Consider the following 22437-nt stretch of genomic DNA (forward strand, 5'->3'; position numbering starts at 1 on the left):
GCTTCTATCTCCAGACCGGTCAACAGCTTCTATCTCCAGACCGGTCAACAGCTTCTATCTCCAGACCGGTCAACAGCTTCTATCTCCAGACCGATAAACAGCTTCTATCTCCAGACCATCAGACTAATAAACAGCCATTACTACCTCAGAGAGGCTGCTGCCTAACATGGAGACCCAATCACATGCCACTTTAAAAATTGTATCACTAGTCACTAATGTTTACATATCTTATATTACTCATCTATGTATATACTGTATTCTATACCATCTATTGCACCTTGTCTGTGCCGCTCAGCCATCGATCATCTATGTATATACTGTATTCTATACCATCTATTGCACCTTGTCTGTGCCGCTCAGCCATTACTCATCTATGTATTTATATGGACATATTCTCATTCACCCCTTTAGATGTGTGTGTATGAGGTAGTTGTTGGGGGAATTATTAGATTACTAGTTGGTTATTACTGCATTGTCAGAACTAGAAGCACAAGCGTTTCACTACACTCTCAATAACATCAGCATGTGACCAATAGAATAACAATAACAGAATATGCATTGTCAGAACTAGAAACACAAGCACTTCACTACACTCGCATTAACATCTGCTAACCATGTGACCATTAACATCTGCTAACCATGTGACCATTAACATCTGATAACCATGTGACCATTAACATCTGCTAACCATGTGACCATTAACATCAGCTAACCATGTGACCATTAACATCTGCTAACCATGTGACCATTAACATCTGCTAACCACGTGTATGTAACCAATAACATCTGATAACCATGTAACCAATAACATCTGATAACCATGTGTATGTGACCATGTGACCAATAGGATCTGCTAACCATGTGACCAATAACATCTGCTAACCATGTGACCAATAGGATCTGATAACCATGTGACCAATAGGATCTGCTAACCATGTGTATGTGACCAATAGGATCTGATAACCATGTGTATGTGACCAATAACATCTGCTAACCATGTGACCATTAACATCTGCTAACCATGTGTATGTGACCAATAACATCTGCTAACCATGTGTATGTGACCAATAACATCTGCTAACCATGTGACCAATAACATCTGCTAACCATGTGACCAATAACATCTGCTAACCATGTGTATGTGACCAATAACATCTGCTAACCATGTGACCAATAACATCTGCTAACCATGTGACCATTAACATCTGCTAACCATGTGTATGTGACCAATAACATCTGCTAACCATGTGTATGTGACCAATAACATCTGCTAACCATGTGACCAATAACATCTGCTAACCATGTGTATGTGACCATTAACATCTGCTAACCATGTGACCAATAACATCTGCTAACCATGTGTATGTGACCAATAACATCTGCTAACCATGTGTATGTGACCAATAACATCTGATAACCATGTGTATGTGACCAATAGGATCTGCTAACCATGTGTATGTGACCAATAACATCTGCTAACCATGTGACCAATAACATCTGCTAACCATGTGTATGTGACCATTAACATCTGCTAACCATGTGACCAATAACATCTGCTAACCATGTGTATGTGACCAATAACATCTGCTAACCATGTGTATGTGACCAATAACATCTGATAACCATGTGTATGTGACCAATAGGATCTGCTAACCATGTGTATGTGACCAATAACATCTGCTAACCATGTGACCAATAACATCTGCTAACCATGTGACCAATAACATCTGCTAACCATGTGACCAATAACATCTGCTAACCATGTGACCAATAACATCTGCTAACCATGTGACCAATAGGATCTGCTAACCATGTGACCAATAACATCTGCTAACCATGTGACCAATAGGATCTGATAACCATGTGACCAATAGGATCTGATAACCATGTGTATGTGACCAATAAGATCTGCTAACCATGTGACCAATAACATCTGATAACCATGTGTATGTGACCAATAACATCTGCTAACCATGTGACCAATAACATCTGCTAACCATGTGACCAATAACATCTGATAACCATGTGACCAATAACATCTGCTAACCATGTGTATGTGACCAATAGGATCTGATAACCATGTGTATGTGACCAATAACATCTGCTAACCATGTGTATGTGACCATTAACATCTGCTAACCATGTGTATGTGACCAATAACATCTGCTGACCATGTGTATGTGACCAATAACATCTGCTAACCATGTGACCAATAACATCTGCTAACCATGTGTATGTGACCAATAACATCTGCTAACCATGTGACCAATAACATCTGCTAACCATGTGACCAATAACATCTGATAACCATGTGACCAATAACATCTGCTAACCATGTGTATGTGACCAATAGGATCTGCTAACCATGTGTATGTGACCATTAACATCTACTAACCATGTGTATGTGACCAATAACATCTGCTAACCATGTGTATGTGACCAATAACATCTGCTAACCATGTGTATGTGACCAATAACATCTGCTAACCATGTGTATGTGACCAATAACATCTGCTAACCATGTGTATGTGACCAATAACATCTGCTAACCATGTGTATGTGACCAATAACATCTGCTAACCATGTGTATGTGACCAATAACATCTGCTAACCATGTGTATGTGACCAATAACATCTGCTAACCATGTGTATGTGACCAATAACATCTGATAACCATGTGTATGTGACCAATAGGATCTGCTAACCATGTGTATGTGACCAATAACATCTGATAACCATGTGACCAATAACATCTGCTAACCATGTGTATGTGACCAATAACATCTGCTAACCATGTGACCAATAACATCTGCTAACCATGTGACCATTAACATCTGATAACCATGTGACCAATAACATCTGCTAACCATGTGACCATTAACATCTGATAACCATGTGACCAATAACATCTGATAACCATGTGTATGTGACCAATAGGATCTGCTAACCATGTGTATGTGACCAATAACATCTGCTAACCATGTGTATGTGACCAATAACATCTGCTAACCATGTGTATGTGACCAATAACATCTGCTAACCATGTATATGTGACCAATAACATCTGATAACCATGTGACCAATAACATCTGCTAACCATGTGTATGTGACCAATAACATCTGCTAACCATGTGACCAATAACATCTGCTAACCATGTGACCAATAACATCTGATAACCATGTGACCAATAACATCTGATAACCATGTGTATGTGACCAATAAAGTTGGATTCATAGACAAACGTCACCGTCAGTGATGTATCAATATAATAGTGTCATATTCTATACCAACTGGACCTACTATATTCTGAAAGTCTATACCAACTGGACCTACTATATTCTGAAAGTCTATACCAACTGGACCTACTATATTCTGAAAGTCTATACCAACTGGACCTACTATATTCTGAAAGTCTATACCAACTGGACCTACTATATTCTGAAAGTCTATACCAACTGGACCTACTATATTCTGAAAGTCTATACCAACTGGACCTACTATATTCTGAAAGTCTATATCAACTGGACCTACTATATTCTGAAAGTCTATACCAACTGGACCTACTATATTCTGAAAGTCTATACCAACTGGACCTAGTCATAGAGATGTTCGAGTCAGAGAGAAACCTTTGGTCTTTAGCAGAGGGCTGAGTGGTGTGGCTAGGAACAGACAGACAGACAGACAGACAGACAGACAGACAGACAGACAGACAGACAGACAGACAGACAGACAGACAGATATCCAACATGTTGTCATGTCTCACCATGCGTTGTGGACCCAGACACACACACACACACACACACACACACACACACACACACAGGGAAGACAGGGCAGACAGACAGACAGGGCAGACAGACAGACAGTAGCTAGACAGGGTAGACAGACAAACAGACATACAGACACACAGACAGTAACTAGACAGGGCAGACAGACAAACAGTAGCTAGACAGTAACTAGACAGGGCAGACAGACACAGTAGCTAGACAGGGCAGACAGACAGACAGACAAACAGTAGCTAGACAGTAACTAGACAGGGCAGACAGACAAACAGTAGCTAGACAGTAACTAGACAGGGCAGACAGACAAACAGTAGCTAGACAGTAACTAGACAGGGCAGACAGACAGTAGCAAGACAGTAACTAGACAGGGCAGACAGACAAACAGTAACTAGACAGTAACTAGACAGGGCAGACAGACAAACAGTAACTAGACAGGGCAGACAGACAAACAGTAACTAGACAGTAACTTGACAGGGCGGACAGACAAACAGTAACTAGACAGTAACTTGACAGGGCGGACAGACAAACAGTAGCTAGACAGGGCAGACAGACAAACAGTAGCTAGACAGGGCAGACAGACAAACAGTAGCTAGACAGGGCAGACAGACAAACAGTAGCTAGACAGTAACTAGACAGGGCAAACAGACAAACAGTAGCTAGACAGGGCAGACAGACAAACAGTAGCTAGACAGGGCACAGACAAACAGTAGCTAGACAGGGCACAGACAAACAGTAGCTAGACAGTAACTAGACAGGGCAGACAGACAAACAGTAACTGGTCAGTAACTAGACAGGGCAGACAGACAAACAGTAACTAGACAGGGCAGACAGACAAACAGTAGCTAGACAGTAACTAGACAGGGCGGACAGACAAACAGTAACTGGTCAGTAACTAGACAGGGCAGACAGACAAACAGTAACTAGACAGGGCAGACAGACAAACAGTAGCTAGACAGTAACTAGACAGGGCGGACAGACAAACAGTAGCTAGACAGGGCAGACAGACAAACAGTAGCTAGACAGTAACTAGACAGGGCAGACAGACAAACAGTAGCTAGACAGGGCAGACAGACAAAGAGTAGCTAGACAGGGCAGACAGACAAACAGTAGCTAGACAGTAACTAGACAGGGCAGACAGACAAACAGTAGCTAGACAGTAACTAGACAGGGCAGACAGACAAACAGTAACTAGACAGTAACTTGACAGGGCGGACAGACAAACAGTAGCTAGACAGGGCAGACAGACAAACAGTAGCTAGACAGGGCACAGACAAACAGTAGCTAGACAGGGCAGACAGACAAACAGTAGCTAGACAGGGCAGACAGACAAACAGTAGCTAGACAGTAACTAGACAGGGCAGACAGACAAACAGTAGCTAGACAGTAACTAGACAGGGCAGACAGACAAACAGTAACTAGACAGGGCAGACAGACAAACAGTAACTAGACAGGGCAGACAGACAGACAAACAGTAGCTAGACAGTAACTAGACAGGGCGGACAGACAAACAGTAACTGGTCAGTAACTAGACAGGGCAGACAGACAAACAGTAGCTAGACAGTAACTAGACAGGGTGGACAGACAAACAGTAACTGGTCAGTAACTAGACAGGGCAGACAGACAAACAGTAACTAGACAGGGCAGACAGACAAACAGTAGCTAGACAGTAACTAGACAGGGCGGACAGACAAACAGTAGCTAGACAGGGCAGACAGACAAACAGTAGCTAGACAGTAACTAGACAGGGCAGACAGACAAACAGTAGCTAGACAGGGCAGACAGACAAAGAGTAGCTAGACAGTAACTAGACAGGGCAGACAGACAAACAGTAGCTAGACAGTAACTAGACAGGGCAGACAGACAAACAGTAGCTAGACAGTAACTAGACAGGGCAGACAGACAAACAGTAGCTAGACAGTAACTAGACAGGGCAGACAGGCCAGACAGACAGTAACTAGACAGGACATACAGGACAGACAGACAGGACAGGGCCTCTACAGTTGAGTGACGGCTCTCAACAGATGTTTGATCCTGTTTCCATCAGCGTCCCCCAGTTCCACCACTAAGTCACAGCAACCCACTAGCTAGTCACTGAAACATTTCAAATGAAACATGTCAGCAACAATAAGCATCTATTTTTTGTCTTATGCTATGGTGGGGAAATATTAGCACTAGTCCTGCCAAAATCAATGGTCTGTCGGTATTTTATGGTGTAGCTAACTAGGACATTATGTTCCGATGGTTTGCTATATGATCTTAGCTTGTTAAATTAGCCATCTACGCTAAACTGAGCTAATTTACCGACAGACCCAGGGGACTGTCATGTTACAACAACAACAACAAGGCGTTAGCTGTTTTCTCGTTAAAATGTCAATTAGATGAACAGTAGTTTCTAACTAGTTTTACTAGATTGGGGTGACAAGGTAGCACCGGTTTTTTAAAAATCACTAGCTAGTCGTGAATTTTGAATGAGGCCTAGTAGCCTGTAAAAGCACCGGGGTAAATTTACCTGCATGCCCGGGGCCCCTGGGTCCACGCCAGTGTCGAGGATAGCGATGACAACACCCCGTCCATCGTACTCGGGGAACCTAGTGAGATAAGACGCAGCGCCGGTCTCTTTTTTAGGGAGCAACCCGTGGAAAGGGAACGGCTCGTCGATAGAATGAGCTGCCATGATCGGACAGAGTAACAATGGAAACAAGAGGGCAGAGAAATAGGTTGAAGACCGACACCAAAGACAAGTAAGTACAGTATAGTTTAGAGGGGGGAAACGTGGCCGATAAAAACAGTGAAGAGAGACCGGGAAGGACTTTTTTTTAAAGGGACAGGACACTATTTAGAACAATCAAATGAGCCACAGGAGTCATCCTCAAAAAAAGGTGTCTAATGACAAGTAAATTAAGTCAATAGCAACGAAAGAAGTCCTTCTGTAGCTATTTCATACACTGCCTATAGCTAATTTTGTTTAAAAACAGAAGTAGTATAGGCGTATTTGTCTTTGTTCAAGGTTTAAACATGGACTATTAAATAGTAGGGAAACAATGTTCTGGTCAGTGTTTCCACTGGACCCTAATTAGTGGGGCACAGGTAAAAAAAAAAAAAAATTAAATAAAGTGTTTAAAACCAAATAATGGTGGATAAATTAAAATGATCAGTACCCAATCTGCTTAATGGGGTGGCTCTTCCATAGAAGGGGCGGCAGCGTAGCCTAGTGGTTAGAGTGGAGGGGCGGCAGGGTAGCCTAGTGGTTAGAGTGGAGGGGCGGCAGGGTAGCCTAGTGGTTAGAGTGGAGGGGCGGCAGCGTAGCCTAGTGGTTAGAGTGGAGGGGCGGCAGCGTAGCCTAGTGGTTAGAGTGGAGGGGCGGCAGCGTAGCCTAGTGGTTAGAGTGGAGGGGCGGCAGCGTAGCCTAGTGGTTAGAGTGGAGGGGCGGCAGCGTAGCCTAGTGGTTAGAGCGTTGGACTAGTAACCGGAAGTAACCGGAAGGTTGCAAGTTCAAACCCCAGAGCTGACAAGGTGCAAATCTGTCGTTCTGCCCCTGAACAAGGCAGTTAACCCACTGTTCCTAGGCTGTCATTGAAAATAAGAATTTGTTCTTAACTGACTTGCCTTGCTAAATAAAGGTAAAATAAAATAAATAGACACCAAAGCATTAGCAGCCGAGTCTGGTCTGCTTGGTTCGTTGACAGTATAGGACCCCCAAATGAGGGGGAGTGGGATGCTTTGCTTCCTCTTCTGTCTCTGATAAAAGCCCGTAAAGGCTCTGCGTTGGTCAATCCACCATCTGAAGTGACAATACAGCATTTATTGCGAAACAGCCTCCGCAGACATCAGGGTTTTCATACTTCTTGTGCTTAGCGGGGGAGTGGAGCTATTCTGGAGGAAATTGTCAAGGAAGTGAATGTATGTTTATACAGGACCTCCTGCCCCCCCACCCACCTTCAACCAATCATGTCAACGCGTAGCTACGGTGCATTCGGAAAGTATTCAGACCCCTTACAGTTTTTACACATTTTTGTTACGTTACAGCCTTATTCTAAAATGTATTAAATAGTTTTTACCCTCATCAATCTACACACCATACCCCATAATGACATCACAATACCCCATAATGACATCACAATGCCCCATAAATACAAAGCAATACCCCATAATGACATCACAATACCCCATAATGACATCACAATACCCCATAATGACAAAGCAAAAAAATGTATTAAAAATAAAAAAAATCTGAAATTTAGCATTTACATAAGTATTCAGACCCTTTAGCCAGTTCTTTGTTGAAGCACCTTTGGCAGTGTTACAACCTCGAGTCTTCTTAGGTATGACACTACTAGCTTGGCACATCTGTATTTGAGGAGTTTCTCCCATTCTTATCTGCAGATCCTCTCAAGCTCTGTCAGGTTGGATGGGGAGCGTCGCTGCACAGCTATTTTCAGGTCTCTCCAGAGATGTTAGATCGGGTTCAAGTCTGGGCTCTGGCTGGGCCACTCAAGGACATTCAGAGACTTGTCCCGAAGCCACTTCTATGTTGTCCTGTTGGAAGGTGAATCTTCGTCCCAGACTGAGGTCCTGAGCACTCTGGAGCAGGATTTCATCAGTAATGACTCTGTACTTTACTCCGTTCATCTTCCCCTCGATCCTGACTAGTCTCCCAGTCCCTGCCGTTGAAAAACATCCCCACAGCATGATGCTGCCACCACCATGCTTCATTTTAGGGATGGTGCCAGGTTTCCCCCAGATGTGACGCTTGGCATTCAGGCCAAAGAGTTCAATATTGGTTTCATCAGACCAGAGAATCTTGTTTCTCATGGTCTGATTCCTTTAGGTGCCTTTTGGCAAACTCCCAAGCGGGCTGTCATGTGCCTTTTACTGAGGAGTGGCTTCCGTCTGGCCACTCTACCATAAAGGCCTGATTGGTGGAGTGCTGCAGAGATGGTTGTCCTTCTGGAAGGTTCTCCCATCTCCACAGAGGAACTCTGGAGCTCTGTCGGAGTGAACATCGGGTTCTTGGTCACCTCCCTGACCAAGGCCCTTCTCCCCCGATTGATCAGTTTGGCCGGGTGGCCAATTCTAGGAAGAGTCTTGGTGGTTCCAAACTTTTTCCATTTAAGAATGGTCAAACTGTCTGGGGGTGTGGTCAAACTGTCTGGGGGTGTGGTCACGGTCTGGGGGTGTGGTCAAACTGTCTGGGGGTGTGGTCAAAGCTGTTCTGAAGCTATGTTTGCGGTTGTTTATTACAATGTGAGAATATTTATTGATTAGAAAGTTGGGCCACTGCCGTAATGTCTTTTTCTGTTGTCAGTTTATTCTGTGATTGGAGACGTGGTGATGGGGTCCTGTGGTGTGTTTGGAGACGTGATGATGGGGTCCTGTGGTGTGATTGGAGACGTGATGATGGGGTCCTGTGGTGTGATTGGAGACGTGGTGATGGGGTCCTGTGGTGTGTTTGGAGACGTGATGATGGGGTCCTGTGGTGTGATTGGAGACGTGATGATGGGGTCCTGTGGTGTGATTGGAGACGTGGTGATGGGGTCCTGTGGTGTGTTTGGAGACGTGGTGATGGGGTCCTGTGGTGTGATTGGAGACGTGGTGATGGGGTCCTGTGGTGTGATTGGAGACGTGGTGATGGGGTCCTGTGGTGTGATTGGAGACGTGATGATGGGGTCCTGTGGTGTGTTTGGAGACGTGGTGATGGGGTCCTGTGGTGTGATTGGAGACGTGGTGATGGGGTCCTGTGGTGTGATTGGAGACGTGGTGATGGGGTCCTGTGGTGTGATTGGAGACGTGGTGATGGGGTCCTGTGGTGTGATTGGAGACGTGGTGATGGGGTCCTGTGGTGTGATTGGAGACGTGGTGATGGGGTCCTGTGGTGTGATTGGAGACGTGATGATGGGGTCCTGTGGTGTGTTTGGAGACGTGGTGATGGGGTCCTGTGGTGTGATTGGAGACGTGGTGATGGGGTCCTGTGGTGTGATTGGAGACGTGGTGATGGGGTCCTGTGGTGTGATTGGAGACGTGGTGATGGGGTCCTGTGGTGTGATTGGAGACGTGGTGATGGGGTCCTGTGGTGTGTTTGGAGACGTGGTGATGGGGGTCCTGTGGTGTGATTGGAGACGTGGTGATGGGGTCCTGTGGTGTGATTGGAGACGTGGTGATGGGGTCCTGTGGTGTGTTTGGAGACGTGATGATGGGGTCCTGTGGTGTGATTGGAGACGTGATGATGGGGTCCTGTGGTGTGATTGGAGACGTGGTGATGGGGTCCTGTGGTGTGTTTGGAGACGTGGTGATGGGGTCCTGTGGTGTGATTGGAGACGTGATGATGGGGTCCTGTGGTGTGATTGGAGACGTGGTGATGGGGTCCTGTGGTGTGATTGGAGACGTGGTGATGGGGTCCTGTGGTGTGATTGGAGACGTGGTGATGGGGTCCTGTGGTGTGATTGGAGACGTGGTGATGGGGTCCTGTGGTGTGATTGGAGACGTGGTGATGGGGTCCTGTGGTGTGATTGGAGACGTGATGATGGGGTCCTGTGGTGTGTTTGGAGACGTGGTGATGGGGTCCTGTGGTGTGATTGGAGACGTGGTGATGGGGTCCTGTGGTGTGATTGGAGACGTGGTGATGGGGTCCTGTGGTGTGATTGGAGACGTGGTGATGGGGTCCTGTGGTGTGATTGGAGACGTGGTGATGGGGTCCTGTGGTGTGTTTGGAGACGTGGTGATGGGGGTCCTGTGGTGTGATTGGAGACGTGGTGATGGGGTCCTGTGGTGTGATTGGATGTTTAGTTGTAGTAAGTAGGTGTGATTGGATGTTTAGTTGTAGTAAGTAGGTGTGATTGGATGTTAAGTTGTAGTAAGTAGGTGTGATTGGAGACGTGGTGATGGGGTCCTGTGGTGTGATTGGATGTTTAGTTGTAGTAAGTAGGTGTGTTTGGAGACGTGATGATGGGGTCCTGTGGTGTGATTGGATGTTTAGTTGTAGTAAGTAGGTGTGATTGGATGTTTAGTTGTAGTAAGTAGGTGTGTTTGGAGACGTGATGATGGGGTACTGTGGTGTGATTGGATGTTTAGTTGTAGTTAGTAGGTGTGATTGGATGTTTAGTTGAAGTAAAGGACAGGAAACAGCCTGTAAGGGGTTTGAACCACAGACCCTGTGTCTGTGGGGAAAGAACCCTACCTGTGCCATAGAGACTCAAACCCCTTGTAACAAGCATGCTGTCCACAGGGACGACAGGGACGACAGGGACGACAGGGACCACGGGAACGACAGGGACGACGGGGACGACGGGGACGACGGGGACGACAGGGACGACAGGGACGACAGGGACCACAGGGACGACGGGGACGACGGGGATGACGGGGACGACGGGGACCACGGGGACGACGGGGACCACGGGGACCACGGGGACGACGGGGACGACGGGGACGACAGGGACGGCAGGGACGACAGGGACGACAGGGACGACAGGGGGGACGACAGGGACGACAGGGACGACAGGGACGACAGGGACATGTGAGGTTGGGAAGTCAACAGCAACTTACCTGACTGACACTAGGTGGCGATATGGGACCGTTAGTTTAGACAGCCAGGTTTACCAGAGATGGTCTGTAATGTTAAACAGGCTATAAATGACCTCTTTCCCTCTGAAGTTGTCTACTACCCTGATCCCAGAGGGGATATGAGGATACCAGCTCAGTGTAGACCGCCTACTGACAGCTCAGTGTAGACCGCCTATTGACAGCTCAGTGTAGACCGCTGACTGACAGCTCAGTGTAGACCGCTGACTGACAGGCTGTGTAGACCGCTGACTGACAGGCTGTGTAGACCACTGACTGACAGGCTGTGTAGACCGCTGACTGACAGCTCAGTGTAGACCGCTGACTGACAGGCTGTGTAGACCGCTGACTGACAGGCTGTGTAGACCGCTGACTGACAGCTCTATGTAGACCGCTGACTGACAGGCTGTGTAGACCGCTGACTGACAGGCTGTGTAGACCGCTGACTGACAGGCTGTGTAGACCGCTGATTGACAGGCTGTGTAGACCGCTGACTGACAGGCTGTGTAGACCACTGACTGACAGGCTGTGTAGACCGCTGACTGACAGCTCAGTGTAGAACGCTGACTGACAGGCTGTGTAGACCGCTGACTGACAGGCTGTGTAGACCGCTGACTGACAGCTCAGTGTAGACCGCTGACTGACAGGCTGTGTAGACCGCTGACTGACAGGCTGTGTAGACCGCTGACTGACAGGCTGTGTAGACCGCTGACTGACAGCTCCATGTAGACCGCTGACTGACAGGCTGTGTAGACCGCTGACTGACAGGCTGTGTAGACCGCTGACTGACAGTTCCATGTAGACCGCTGACTGACAGTTCCATGTAGACCGCTGACTGACAGGCTGTGTAGACCGCTGACTGACAGGCTGTGTAGACCGCTGACTGACAGCTCCATGTAGACCGCTGACTGACAGCTCCATGTAGACCGCTGACTGACAGGCTGTGTAGACCGCTGACTGACAGGCTGTGTAGACCGCTGACTGACAGCTCCATGTAGACCGCTGACTGACAGGCTGTGTAGACCGCTGACTGACAGGCTGTGTAGACCACTGACTGACAGGCTGTGTAGACCGCTGACTGACAGGCTGTGTAGACCGCTGACTGACAGGCTGTGTAGACCGCTGACTGACAGGCTGTGTAGACTGCTGACTGACAGCTCCATGTAGACCGCTGACTGACAGCTCCATGTAGACCGCTGACTGACAGGCTGTGTAGACCGCTGACTGACAGGCTGTGTAGACCGCTGACTGACAGGCTGTGTAGACCGCTGACTGACAGCTCCATGTAGACCGCTGACTGACAGGCTGTGTAGACCGCTGACTGACAGGTCCATGTAGACTGCTGACTGACAGCTCCATGTAGACCGCTGACTGACAGCTCCATGTAGACCCCTGACTGAAAGCTCCATGTAGACCGCTGACTGACAGGTCCATGTAGACCGCTGACTGACAGCTCCATGTAGACCGCTGACTGACAGCTCTATGTAGACCGCTGACTGACAGCTCCATGTAGACCGCTGACTGACAGGCTGTGTAGACCGCTGACTGACAGCTCCGTGTAGACCACTGACTGACAGCTCCATGTAGACCGCTGACTGACAGGCTGTGTAGACCGCTGACTGACAGGCCGTGTAGACCGCTGACTGACAGCTCCATGTAGACCGCTGACTGACAGACTGTGTAGACCGCTGACTGACAGGCTGTGTAGACCACTGACTGACAGGCTGTGTAGACCGCTGACTGACAGCTCAGTGTAGACCGCTGACTGACAGGCTGTGTAGACCGCTGACTGACAGGCTGTGTAGACCGCTGACTGACAGCTCTATGTAGACCGCTGACTGACAGGCTGTGTAGACCGCTGACTGACAGGCTGTGTAGACCGCTGACTGACAGGCTGTGTAGACCGCTGACTGACAGGCTGTGTAGACCACTGACTGACAGGCTGTGTAGACCGCTGACTGACAGCTCAATGTAGAACGCTGACTGACAGGCTGTGTAGACCGCTGACTGACAGGCTGTGTAGACCGCTGACTGACAGCTCAGTGTAGACCGCTGACTGACAGGCTGTGTAGACCGCTGACTGACAGGCTGTGTAGACCGCTGACTGACAGCTCAGTGTAGACCGCTGACTGACAGGCTGTGTAGACCGCTGACTGACAGCTCCATGTAGACCGCTGACTGACAGGCTGTGTAGACCGCTGACTGACAGTTCCATGTAGACCGCTGACTGACAGGCTGTGTAGACCGCTGACTGACAAGCTGTGTAGACCGCTGACTGACAGCTCCATGTAGACCGCTGACTGACTGGCTGTGTAGACTGCTGACTGACAGGCTGTGTAGACCGCTAACTGACAGTTCCATGTAGACCGCTGACTGACAGGCTGTGTAGACCGCTGACTGACAGGCTGTGTAGACCGCTGACTGACAGCTCCATGTAGACCGCTGACTGACAGCTCCATGTAGACCGCTGACTGACAGGCTGTGTAGACCGCTGACTGACAGGCTGTGTAGACCGCTGACTGACAGCTCCATGTAGACCGCTGACTGACAGGCTGTGTAGACCGCTGACTGACAGGCTGTGTAGACCACTGACTGACAGGCTGTGTAGACCGCTGACTGACAGGCTGTGTAGACCGCTGACTGACAGGCTGTGTAGACCGCTGACTGACAGGTCCATGTAGACCGCTGACTGACAGCTCCATGTAGACCGCTGACTGACATCTCCATGTAGACCCCTGACTGACAGCTCCATGTAGACCGCTGACTGACAGGTCCATGTAGACCGCTGACTGACAGCTCCATGTAGACCGCTGACTGACAGCTCCATGTAGACCGCTGACTGACAGGCTGTGTAGACCGCTGACTGACAGCTCCGTGTAGACCACTGACTGACAGCTCCATGTAGACCGCTGACTGACAGGCTGTGTAGACCGCTGACTGACAGGCCGTGTAGACTGCTGACTGACAGCTCCATGTAGACCGCTGACTGACCGCTCTATGTAGACCGCTGACTGACAGGCTGTGTAGACCGCTGACTGACAGCTCCATGTAGACCGCTGACTGACAGGCTGTGTAGACCGCTGACTGACAGGCTGTGTAGACCGCTGACTGACAGGCTGTGTAGACCGCTGACTGACAGCTCAGTGTAGACCGCTGACTGACATGCTGTGTGGACCGCTGACTGACAGGCTGTGTAGACCGCTGACTGACAGGCTGTGTAGACCGCTGACTGACAGCTCCATGTAGACTGCTGACTGACAGGCTGTGTAGACCGCTGACTGACAGCTCCATGTAGACCGCTGACTGACAGGCTGTGTAGACCGCTGACTGACAGCTCCGTGTAGACCGCTGACTGACAGGCTGTGTAGACCGCTGACTGACAGCTCAGTGTAGACCGCTGACTGACAGGCTGTGTGGACCGCTGACTGACAGGCTGTGTAGACCGCTGACTGACAGGCTGTGTAGACCGCTGACTGACAGCTCCATGTAGACCGCTGACTGACAGGCTGTGTAGACCGCTGACTGACAGCTCCATGTAGACCGCTGACTGACAGGCTGTGTAGACCGCTGACTGACAGGCTGTGTAGACCGCTGACTGACAGGCTGTGTAGACCGCTGACTGACAGGCTGTGTAGACCGCTGACTGACAGGCAGTGTAGACCGCTGACTGACAGCTCCATGTAGACCGCTGACTGACAGGCTGTGTAGACCGCTGACTGACAGGCTGTGTAGACCGCTGACTGACAGGCTGTGTAGACCGCTGACTGACAGGCTGTGTAGACCGCTGACTGACAGGCAGTGTAGACCGCTGACTGACAGGCTGTGTAGACCGCTGACTGACAGGCTGTGTAGACCGCTGACTGACAGCTCCATGTAGACCGCTGACTGACAGGCTGTGTAGACCGCTGACTGACAGCTCCATGTAGACTGAAGGTTTCAGCCTGAAGGATTGGGGCATGGCTGGTAGCCTTGACTAACTCTGGTCTGTGTTGTCTCCACTTCATAAAGCCAGAAGGTTTCAGCCTGAAGGATTGGGGCATGGCTGGTAGCCTTGACTAACTCTGGTCTCTGTTGTCTCCACTTCATAAAGCCAGAAGGTTTCAGCCTGAAGGATTGGGGCATGGCTGGTAGCCTTGACTAACTCTGGTCTGTGTTGTCCCCTCTTCATAAAGCCAGAAGGTTTCAGCCTGAAGGATTGGGGCATGGCTGGTAGCCTTGACTAACTCTGGTCTGTGTTGTCTCCACTTCATAAAGCCAGAAGGTTTCAGCCTTGACTAACTCTGGTCTCTGTTGTCTCCACTTCATAAAGCCAGAAGGTTTCAGCCTGAAGGATTGGGGCATGGCTGGTAGCCTTGACTAACTCTGGTCTGTGTTGTCTCCACTTCATAAAGCCAGAAGGTTTCAGCCTTGACTAACTCTGGTCTCTGTTGTCTCCACTTCATAAAGTGTCTCCACTTCATAAAGCCAGAAGGTTTCAGCCTGAAGGATTGGGGCATGGCTGGTAGCCTTGACTAACTCTGGTCTGTGGTGTCTCCACTTCATAAAGCCAGAAGGTTTCAGCCTGAAGGATTGGGGCATGGCTGGTAGCCTTGACTAACTCTGGTCTGTGTTGTCTCCACTTCATAAAGCCAGAAGGTTTCAGCCTTGACTAACTCTGGTCTCTGTTGTAAAGCCAGAAGGTTTCAGCCTGAAGGATTGGGGCATGGCTGGTAGCCTTGACTAACTCTGGTCTCTGTTGTCTCCTCTTCATAAAGCCAGAAGGTTTCAGCCTGAAGGATTGGGGCATGGCTGAGCCTTGACTAACTCTGGTCTGTGTTGTCTCCTCTTCATAAAGCCAGAAGGTTTCAGCCTGAAGGATTGGGGCATGGCTGGTAGCCTTGACTAACTCTGGTCTCTGTTGTCTCCTCTTCATAAAGCCAGAAGGTTTCAGCCTGAAGGATTGGGGCATGGCTGGTAGCCTTGACTAACTCTGGTCTCTGTCTCCTCTTCATAAAGCCAGAAGGTTTCAGCCTGAAGGATTGGGGCATGGCTGTAGCCTTGACTAACTCTGGTCTGTGTTGTCTCCACTTCATAAAGCCAGAAGGTTTCAGCCTTGACTAACTCTGGTCTCTGTTGAGCCAGAAGGTTTCAGCCTGAAGGATTGGGGCATGGCTGGTAGCCTTGACTAACTCTGGTCTCTGTTGTCTCCTCTTCATAAAGCCAGAAGGTTTCAGCCTGAAGGATTGGGGCATGGCTGGTAGCCTTGACTAACTCTGGTCTGTGTTGTCTCCTGACTAAAGCCAGAAGGTTTCAGCCTGAAGGATTGGGGCATGGCTGGACTGACTCTGGTCTCTGTTGTCTCCTCTTCATAAAGCCAGAAGGTTTCAGCCTGAAGGATTGGGGCATGGCTGGTAGCCTTGACTAACTCTGGTCTCTGTTGTCTCCTCTTCATAAAGCCAGAAGGTTTCAGCCTGAAGGATTGGGGCATGGCTGGAGCCTTGACTAACTCTGGTCTGTGTTGTCTCCACTTCATAAAGCCAGAAGGTTTCAGCCTTGACTAACTCTGGTCTCTGTTGTCTCCACTTCATAAAGCCAGAAGGTTTCAGCCTGAAGGATTGGGGCATGGCTGGTAGCCTTGACTAACTCTGGTCTGTGTTGTCTCCACTTCATAAAGCCAGAAGGTTTCAGCCTTGACTAACTCTGGTCTCTGTTGTCTCCACTTCATAAAGCCAGAAGGTTTCAGCCTGAAGGATTGGGGCATGGCTGGTAGCCTTGACTAACTCTGGTCTCTGTTGCTAAAGCCAGAAGGTTTCAGCCTGAAGGATTGGGGCATGGCTGGTAGCCTTGACTAACTCTGGTCTGTGTTGTCTCCACTTCTAAAGCCAGAAGGTTTCAGCCTGAAGGATTGGGGCATGGCTGGCAGCCTTGACTAACTCTGGTCTCTGTTGTCTCCTCTTCATAAAGCCAGAAGGTTTCAGCCTTGACTAACTCTGGTCTGTGTTGTCTCCACTTCATAAAGCCAGAAGGTTTCAGCCTGAAGGATTGGGGCATGGCTGGTAGCCTTGACTAACTCTGGTCTGTGTTGTCCCCTCTTCATAAAGCCAGAAGGTTTCAGCCTTGACTAACTCTGGTCTCTGTTGTCTCCTCTTCATAAAGCCAGAAGGTTTCAGCCTTGACTAACTCTGGTCTCTGTTGTCTCCTCTTCATAAAGCCAGAAGGTTTCAGCCTGAAGGATTGGGGCATGGCTGGTAGCCTTGACTAACTCTGGTCTGTGTTGTCTCCTCTTCATAAAGCCAGAAGGTTTCAGCCTTGACTAACTCTGGTCTCTGTTGTCTCCACTTCATAAAGCCAGAAGGTTTCAGCCTGAAGGATTGGGGCATGGCTGGTAGCCTTGACTAACTCTGGTCTGTGTTGTCCCCTCTTCATAAAGCCAGAAGGTTTCAGCCTTGACTAACTCTGGTCTCTGTTGTCTCCTCTTCATAAAGCCAGAAGGTTTCAGCCTTGACTAACTCTGGTCTCTGTTGTCTCCTCTTCATAAAGCCAGAAGGTTTCAGCCTGAAGGATTGGGGCATGGCTGGTAGCCTTGACTAACTCTGGTCTGTGTTGTCTCCTCTTCATAAAGCCAGAAGGTTTCAGCCTGAAGGATTGGGGCATGGCTGGTAGCCTTGACTAACTCTGGTCTCTGTTGTCTCCTCTTCATAAAGCCAGAAGGTTTCAGCCTTGACTAACTCTGGTCTCTGTTGTCTCCACTTCATAAAGCCAGAAGGTTTCAGCCTGAAGGATTGGGGCATGGCTGGTAGCCTTGACTAACTCTGGTCTGTGTTGTCCCCTCTTCATAAAGCCAGAAGGTTTCAGCCTTGACTAACTCTGGTCTCTGTTGTCTCCTCTTCATAAAGCCAGAAGGTTTCAGCCTTGACTAACTCTGGTCTCTGTTGTCTCCTCTTCATAAAGCCAGAAGGTTTCAGCCTGAAGGATTGGGGCATGGCTGGCTGGTAGCCTTGACTAACTCTGGTCTGTGTTGTCTCCTCTTCATAAAGCCAGAAGGTTTCAGCCTGAAGGATTGGGGCATGGCTGGTAGCCTTGACTAACTCTGGTCTCTGTTGTCTCCTCTTCATAAAGCCAGAAGGTTTCAGCCTTGACTAACTCTGGTCTCTGTTGTCTCCTCTTCATAAAGCCAGAAGGTTTCAGCCTGAAGGATTGGGGCATGGCTGGTAGCCTTGACTAACTCTGGTCTCTGTTGTCTCCTCTTCATAAAGCCAGAAGGTTTCAGCCTGAATGATTGGGGCATGGCTGGTAGCCTTGACTAACTCTGGTCTGTGTTGTCTCCACTTCATAAAGCCAGAAGGTTTCAGCCTGAAGGATTGGGGCATGGCTGGTAGCCTTGACTAACTCTGGTCTGTGTTGTCCCCTCTTCATAAAGCCAGAAGGTTTCAGCCTGAAGGATTGGGGCATGGCTGGTAGCCTTGACTAACTCTGGTCTCTGTTGTCTCCTCTTCATAAAGCCAGAAGGTTTCAGCCTGAAGGATTGGGGCATGGCTGGTAGCCTTGACTAACTCTGGTCTCTGTTGTCTCCACTTCATAAAGCCAGAAGGTTTCAGCCTGAAGGATTGGGGCATGGCTGGTAGCCTTGACTAACTCTGGTCTCTGTTGTCTCCTCTTCATAAAGCCAGAAGGTTTCAGCCTGAAGGATTGGGGCATGGCTGGTAGCCTTGACTAACTCTGGTCTGTGTTGTCTCCTCGTGTAATAATAGAAAGTACACATACAGATGGTAGGAAGTGCTTCCCATTCTTTACACTGTTCGGGATTAAACCACAGCTGAAACCTTTGGCCATTGGATCCTGCAGCAAGGACAGTGTCTGTTATCTGTAGATTTATCGAGGGGTTTCCTCGTCTCCTCTCCTTCCTCCCAACTGATTCAACATAATGAAAAGGAAATGACGAAGGAAAGGAGACGAGGAGGGGAATAATTACAAAAGGGTTTTGTGGCTGTCCTCATAGGAGTAAACCTTTTTTGGTTCCGGATAGAACTATTTTGGGTTCCATGTAGAACAGTCTTTGGAAAGGGTTCTAAATGGAACCCTTTTTGGTTCTAAATTGAGTGTAGATATTCACCATCTGTAGGAATATTTCCCTGTTAGTGGAACAGGGAAATCCAAGAGCAGACGAGGACACTAGGATCGTGGACTTCAGGAAACAGCAGAGGGAGCACCCCCCTATCCACATCGACGGGACAGTAGTGGAACAGGAAAACCCAAGAGCAGACGAGGACACTAGGATCGTGGACTTCAGGAAACAGCAGAGGGAGCACCCCCCTATCCACATCGACGGGACAGTAGTGGAACAGGAAAACCCAAGAGCAGACGAGGACACTAGGATCGTGGACTTCAGGAAACAGCAGAGGGAGCACCCCCCTATCCACATCGACGGGACAGTAGTGGAGCAGGGAAACCCAAGAGCAGACTCAGATGAGGAGACTGGGATGAAGAAACCAAGGTATTTATTATTGGTGTCCTTTAGTAGGGGGTTTCTTTGCAGCAATTCGACCATGAAGGCCTGATTCACGCAATCTCCCTCTGAACAGTTGATGTTGAGATGTGTCTGTTACTTGAACTCTGTGAAGCATTAATTTCAGGCTGCAATTTCGGAGGCTGGTAACTCTAATGAACATCCTCTGCAGCAGAGGTAACTCTGGGTCTTCCTTTCCTGTGGCGGTCTTCATGAGAGACAGTTAACTCTAATGAACTGATCCTCTGCAGCAGAGGTAACTCTGGTTCTTCCTTTCCTGTGGCGGTCCTCATGAGAGACAGTTAACTCTAATGAACTGATCCTCTGCAGCAGAGGTAACTCTGGGACTTCCTTTCCTGTGGCGGTCCTCATGAGAGACAGTTAACTCTAATGAACTTATCCTCTGCAGCAGAGGTAACTCTGGGTCTTCCTTTCCTGTGGTGGTCCTCATGAGAACCAGTTTCATCACAGCGCGTGATGGTTTCTGCGACTGAACTTGAAGAAACTTTTAATGTTCTTGAAATTTTCTGGATTGACTGATCTTGTCTTAAAGTAATGATGGACTGTCATTTCTCTTTGCTTATTTGAGCTGTTCTTGCCATAATATGGACTTGCACTTTTACCAAATAAGGCTATCTCTTGTATACCACCCCTACCTTGTCACAACACAACTGATTGGCTCAAACACATTAAGAGGACACGAAATTCCACAAATGAACTTTTAACAAAGCACGCCTGTCAATTGAAATGCATTCCAGGTGACTACAGCATGAAGCTGGTTGAGAGAATGCCAAGAGTGTGCAAAGCTGTCATCAAGGCAAAGCGTGTTAACTTTGAATAATCTCAAATATAAAATATATTATTATTTGTGTCACGCCCTGGCCATAGAGAGGCTTTTATTCTCTATTTTGGTGTGGCCAGGGTGTGACTAGGGTGGGCATTCTATGTTAATTTTCTATGTTTTGTATTTCTTTTTTGTTTGGCCGGGTGTGGTTCTCAATCAGAGGCAGCTGTCTATCGTTGTCTCTGATTGAGAACCATACTTAGGTAGCCTTTTCCCATTGGGTGTTTGTGGGTAGTTGCTTTCTGTTTTTGTGTCTTTCTGCACCAGACAGAACTGTTTCGGTTGTTCTCTTTGTTGTTTTGCTATTCAGTGTTCAGTTTGACTAATAAAGACACGTACCACGCTGCACCTTGGTCCTCACCTTCTTCCACCAACAGCTGTTACAACAAGGGTAGAATCTCTCTGCTGAAGGAAGTGTTGCTGTACCTTGGTCCTCACCTTCTTCCGCCAACAGCCGTTACAACAAGGGTAGAATCTCTCTGCTGAAGGAAGTGTTGCTGCACCTTGGTCCTCACCTTCTTCCACCAACAGCCGTTACAACAAGGGTAGAATCTCTCTGCTGAAGGAAGTGTTGCTGTACCTTGGTCCTCACCTTCTTCCACCAACAGCCGTTACAACAAGGGTAGAATCTCTCTGCTGAAGGAAGTGTTGCTGCACCTTGGTCCTCACCTTCTTCCACCAACAGCCGTTACAAGGGTAGAGTCTCTCTGCTGAAGGAAGTGTTGCTGCACCTTGGTCCTCACCTTCTTCCACCAACAGCCGTTACAATTTGTTTAACCCTTTTTTGGTTATTACATGATGTGTTATGTAATATGTGTTATTTCATAGTTTTGATGTCTTCACTATTATTCTACAATCTAGAAAATAGTAAAAATAAAGAAAAACCCCTGAATGAGTAGGTGTCCAAACTTTTGACTGGTATTGTACATGACAATAACAAGACAAGACAAACATAAGAACTGAGGACGATATACATGACAATAACAAGACAAACATAAGAACTGAGGACGATATACATGACAATAACAAGACAAACATAAGAACTGAGGACGATATACATGACAATAACAAGACAAACATAAGAACTGAGGACGATATACATGACAATAACAAGACAAACATAAGAACTGAGGACGATATACATGACAATAACAAGACAACATAAGAACTGAGGACAATAACAAGACAATAACAAGACAAACAAAAGAACTGAGGACGATAAACATGACAATAACAAGACAAACATAAGAACTGAGGACGATAAACATGACAATAACAAGACAAACATAAGAACTGAGGACGATATACATGACAATAACAAGACAAACATAAGAACTGAGGACGATAAACATGACAATAAACAAGACAAACATGAGAACTGAGGACGATATACATGACAATAACAAGGCAAACATAAGAACTGAGGACGATAACAAGACAACATGAGAACTGAGGACAATAACAAGACAATAACAAGACAAACATAAGAACTGAGGACGATAAACATGACAATAAACAAGACAAACATGAGAACTGAGGACAATAACAAGACAAACATAAGAACTGAGGACAATAACAAGACAATAACAAGACAAACATAAGAACTGAGGACAATAACAAGACAACATAAGAACTGAGGACAATAACAAGACAACATAAGAACTGAGGACAATAACAAGACAATAACAAGACAACATAAGAACTGAGGACGATATACATGACAATAACAAGACAAACATGAGAACTGAGGACGATATACATGACAATAACA

The 22437-nt window shown here is 47.7% G+C and overlaps 1 protein-coding gene across 1 annotated transcript in view; it reads right to left on the reverse strand.

The window, feature by feature from the left end:
• LOC135570123 (tripeptidyl-peptidase 2-like) overlaps nt 1-6660 on the reverse strand; it is an 84240-nt gene extending 77580 nt beyond the window's left edge. Inside the window, 1 exon segment of the mRNA XM_065016191.1 lies at nt 6293-6660. Within this exon segment, the coding sequence (XP_064872263.1) occupies nt 6293-6457 (165 nt within the window). The 5' untranslated portion in view covers nt 6458-6660.
• Between the last annotated feature and the right edge of the window lie 15777 nt (nt 6661-22437).

The sequence above is a fragment of the Oncorhynchus nerka genome, unplaced genomic scaffold (genome assembly GCF_034236695.1).
Source record: "Oncorhynchus nerka isolate Pitt River unplaced genomic scaffold, Oner_Uvic_2.0 unplaced_scaffold_1093, whole genome shotgun sequence".
NCBI lineage: Eukaryota > Metazoa > Chordata > Actinopteri > Salmoniformes > Salmonidae > Oncorhynchus > Oncorhynchus nerka.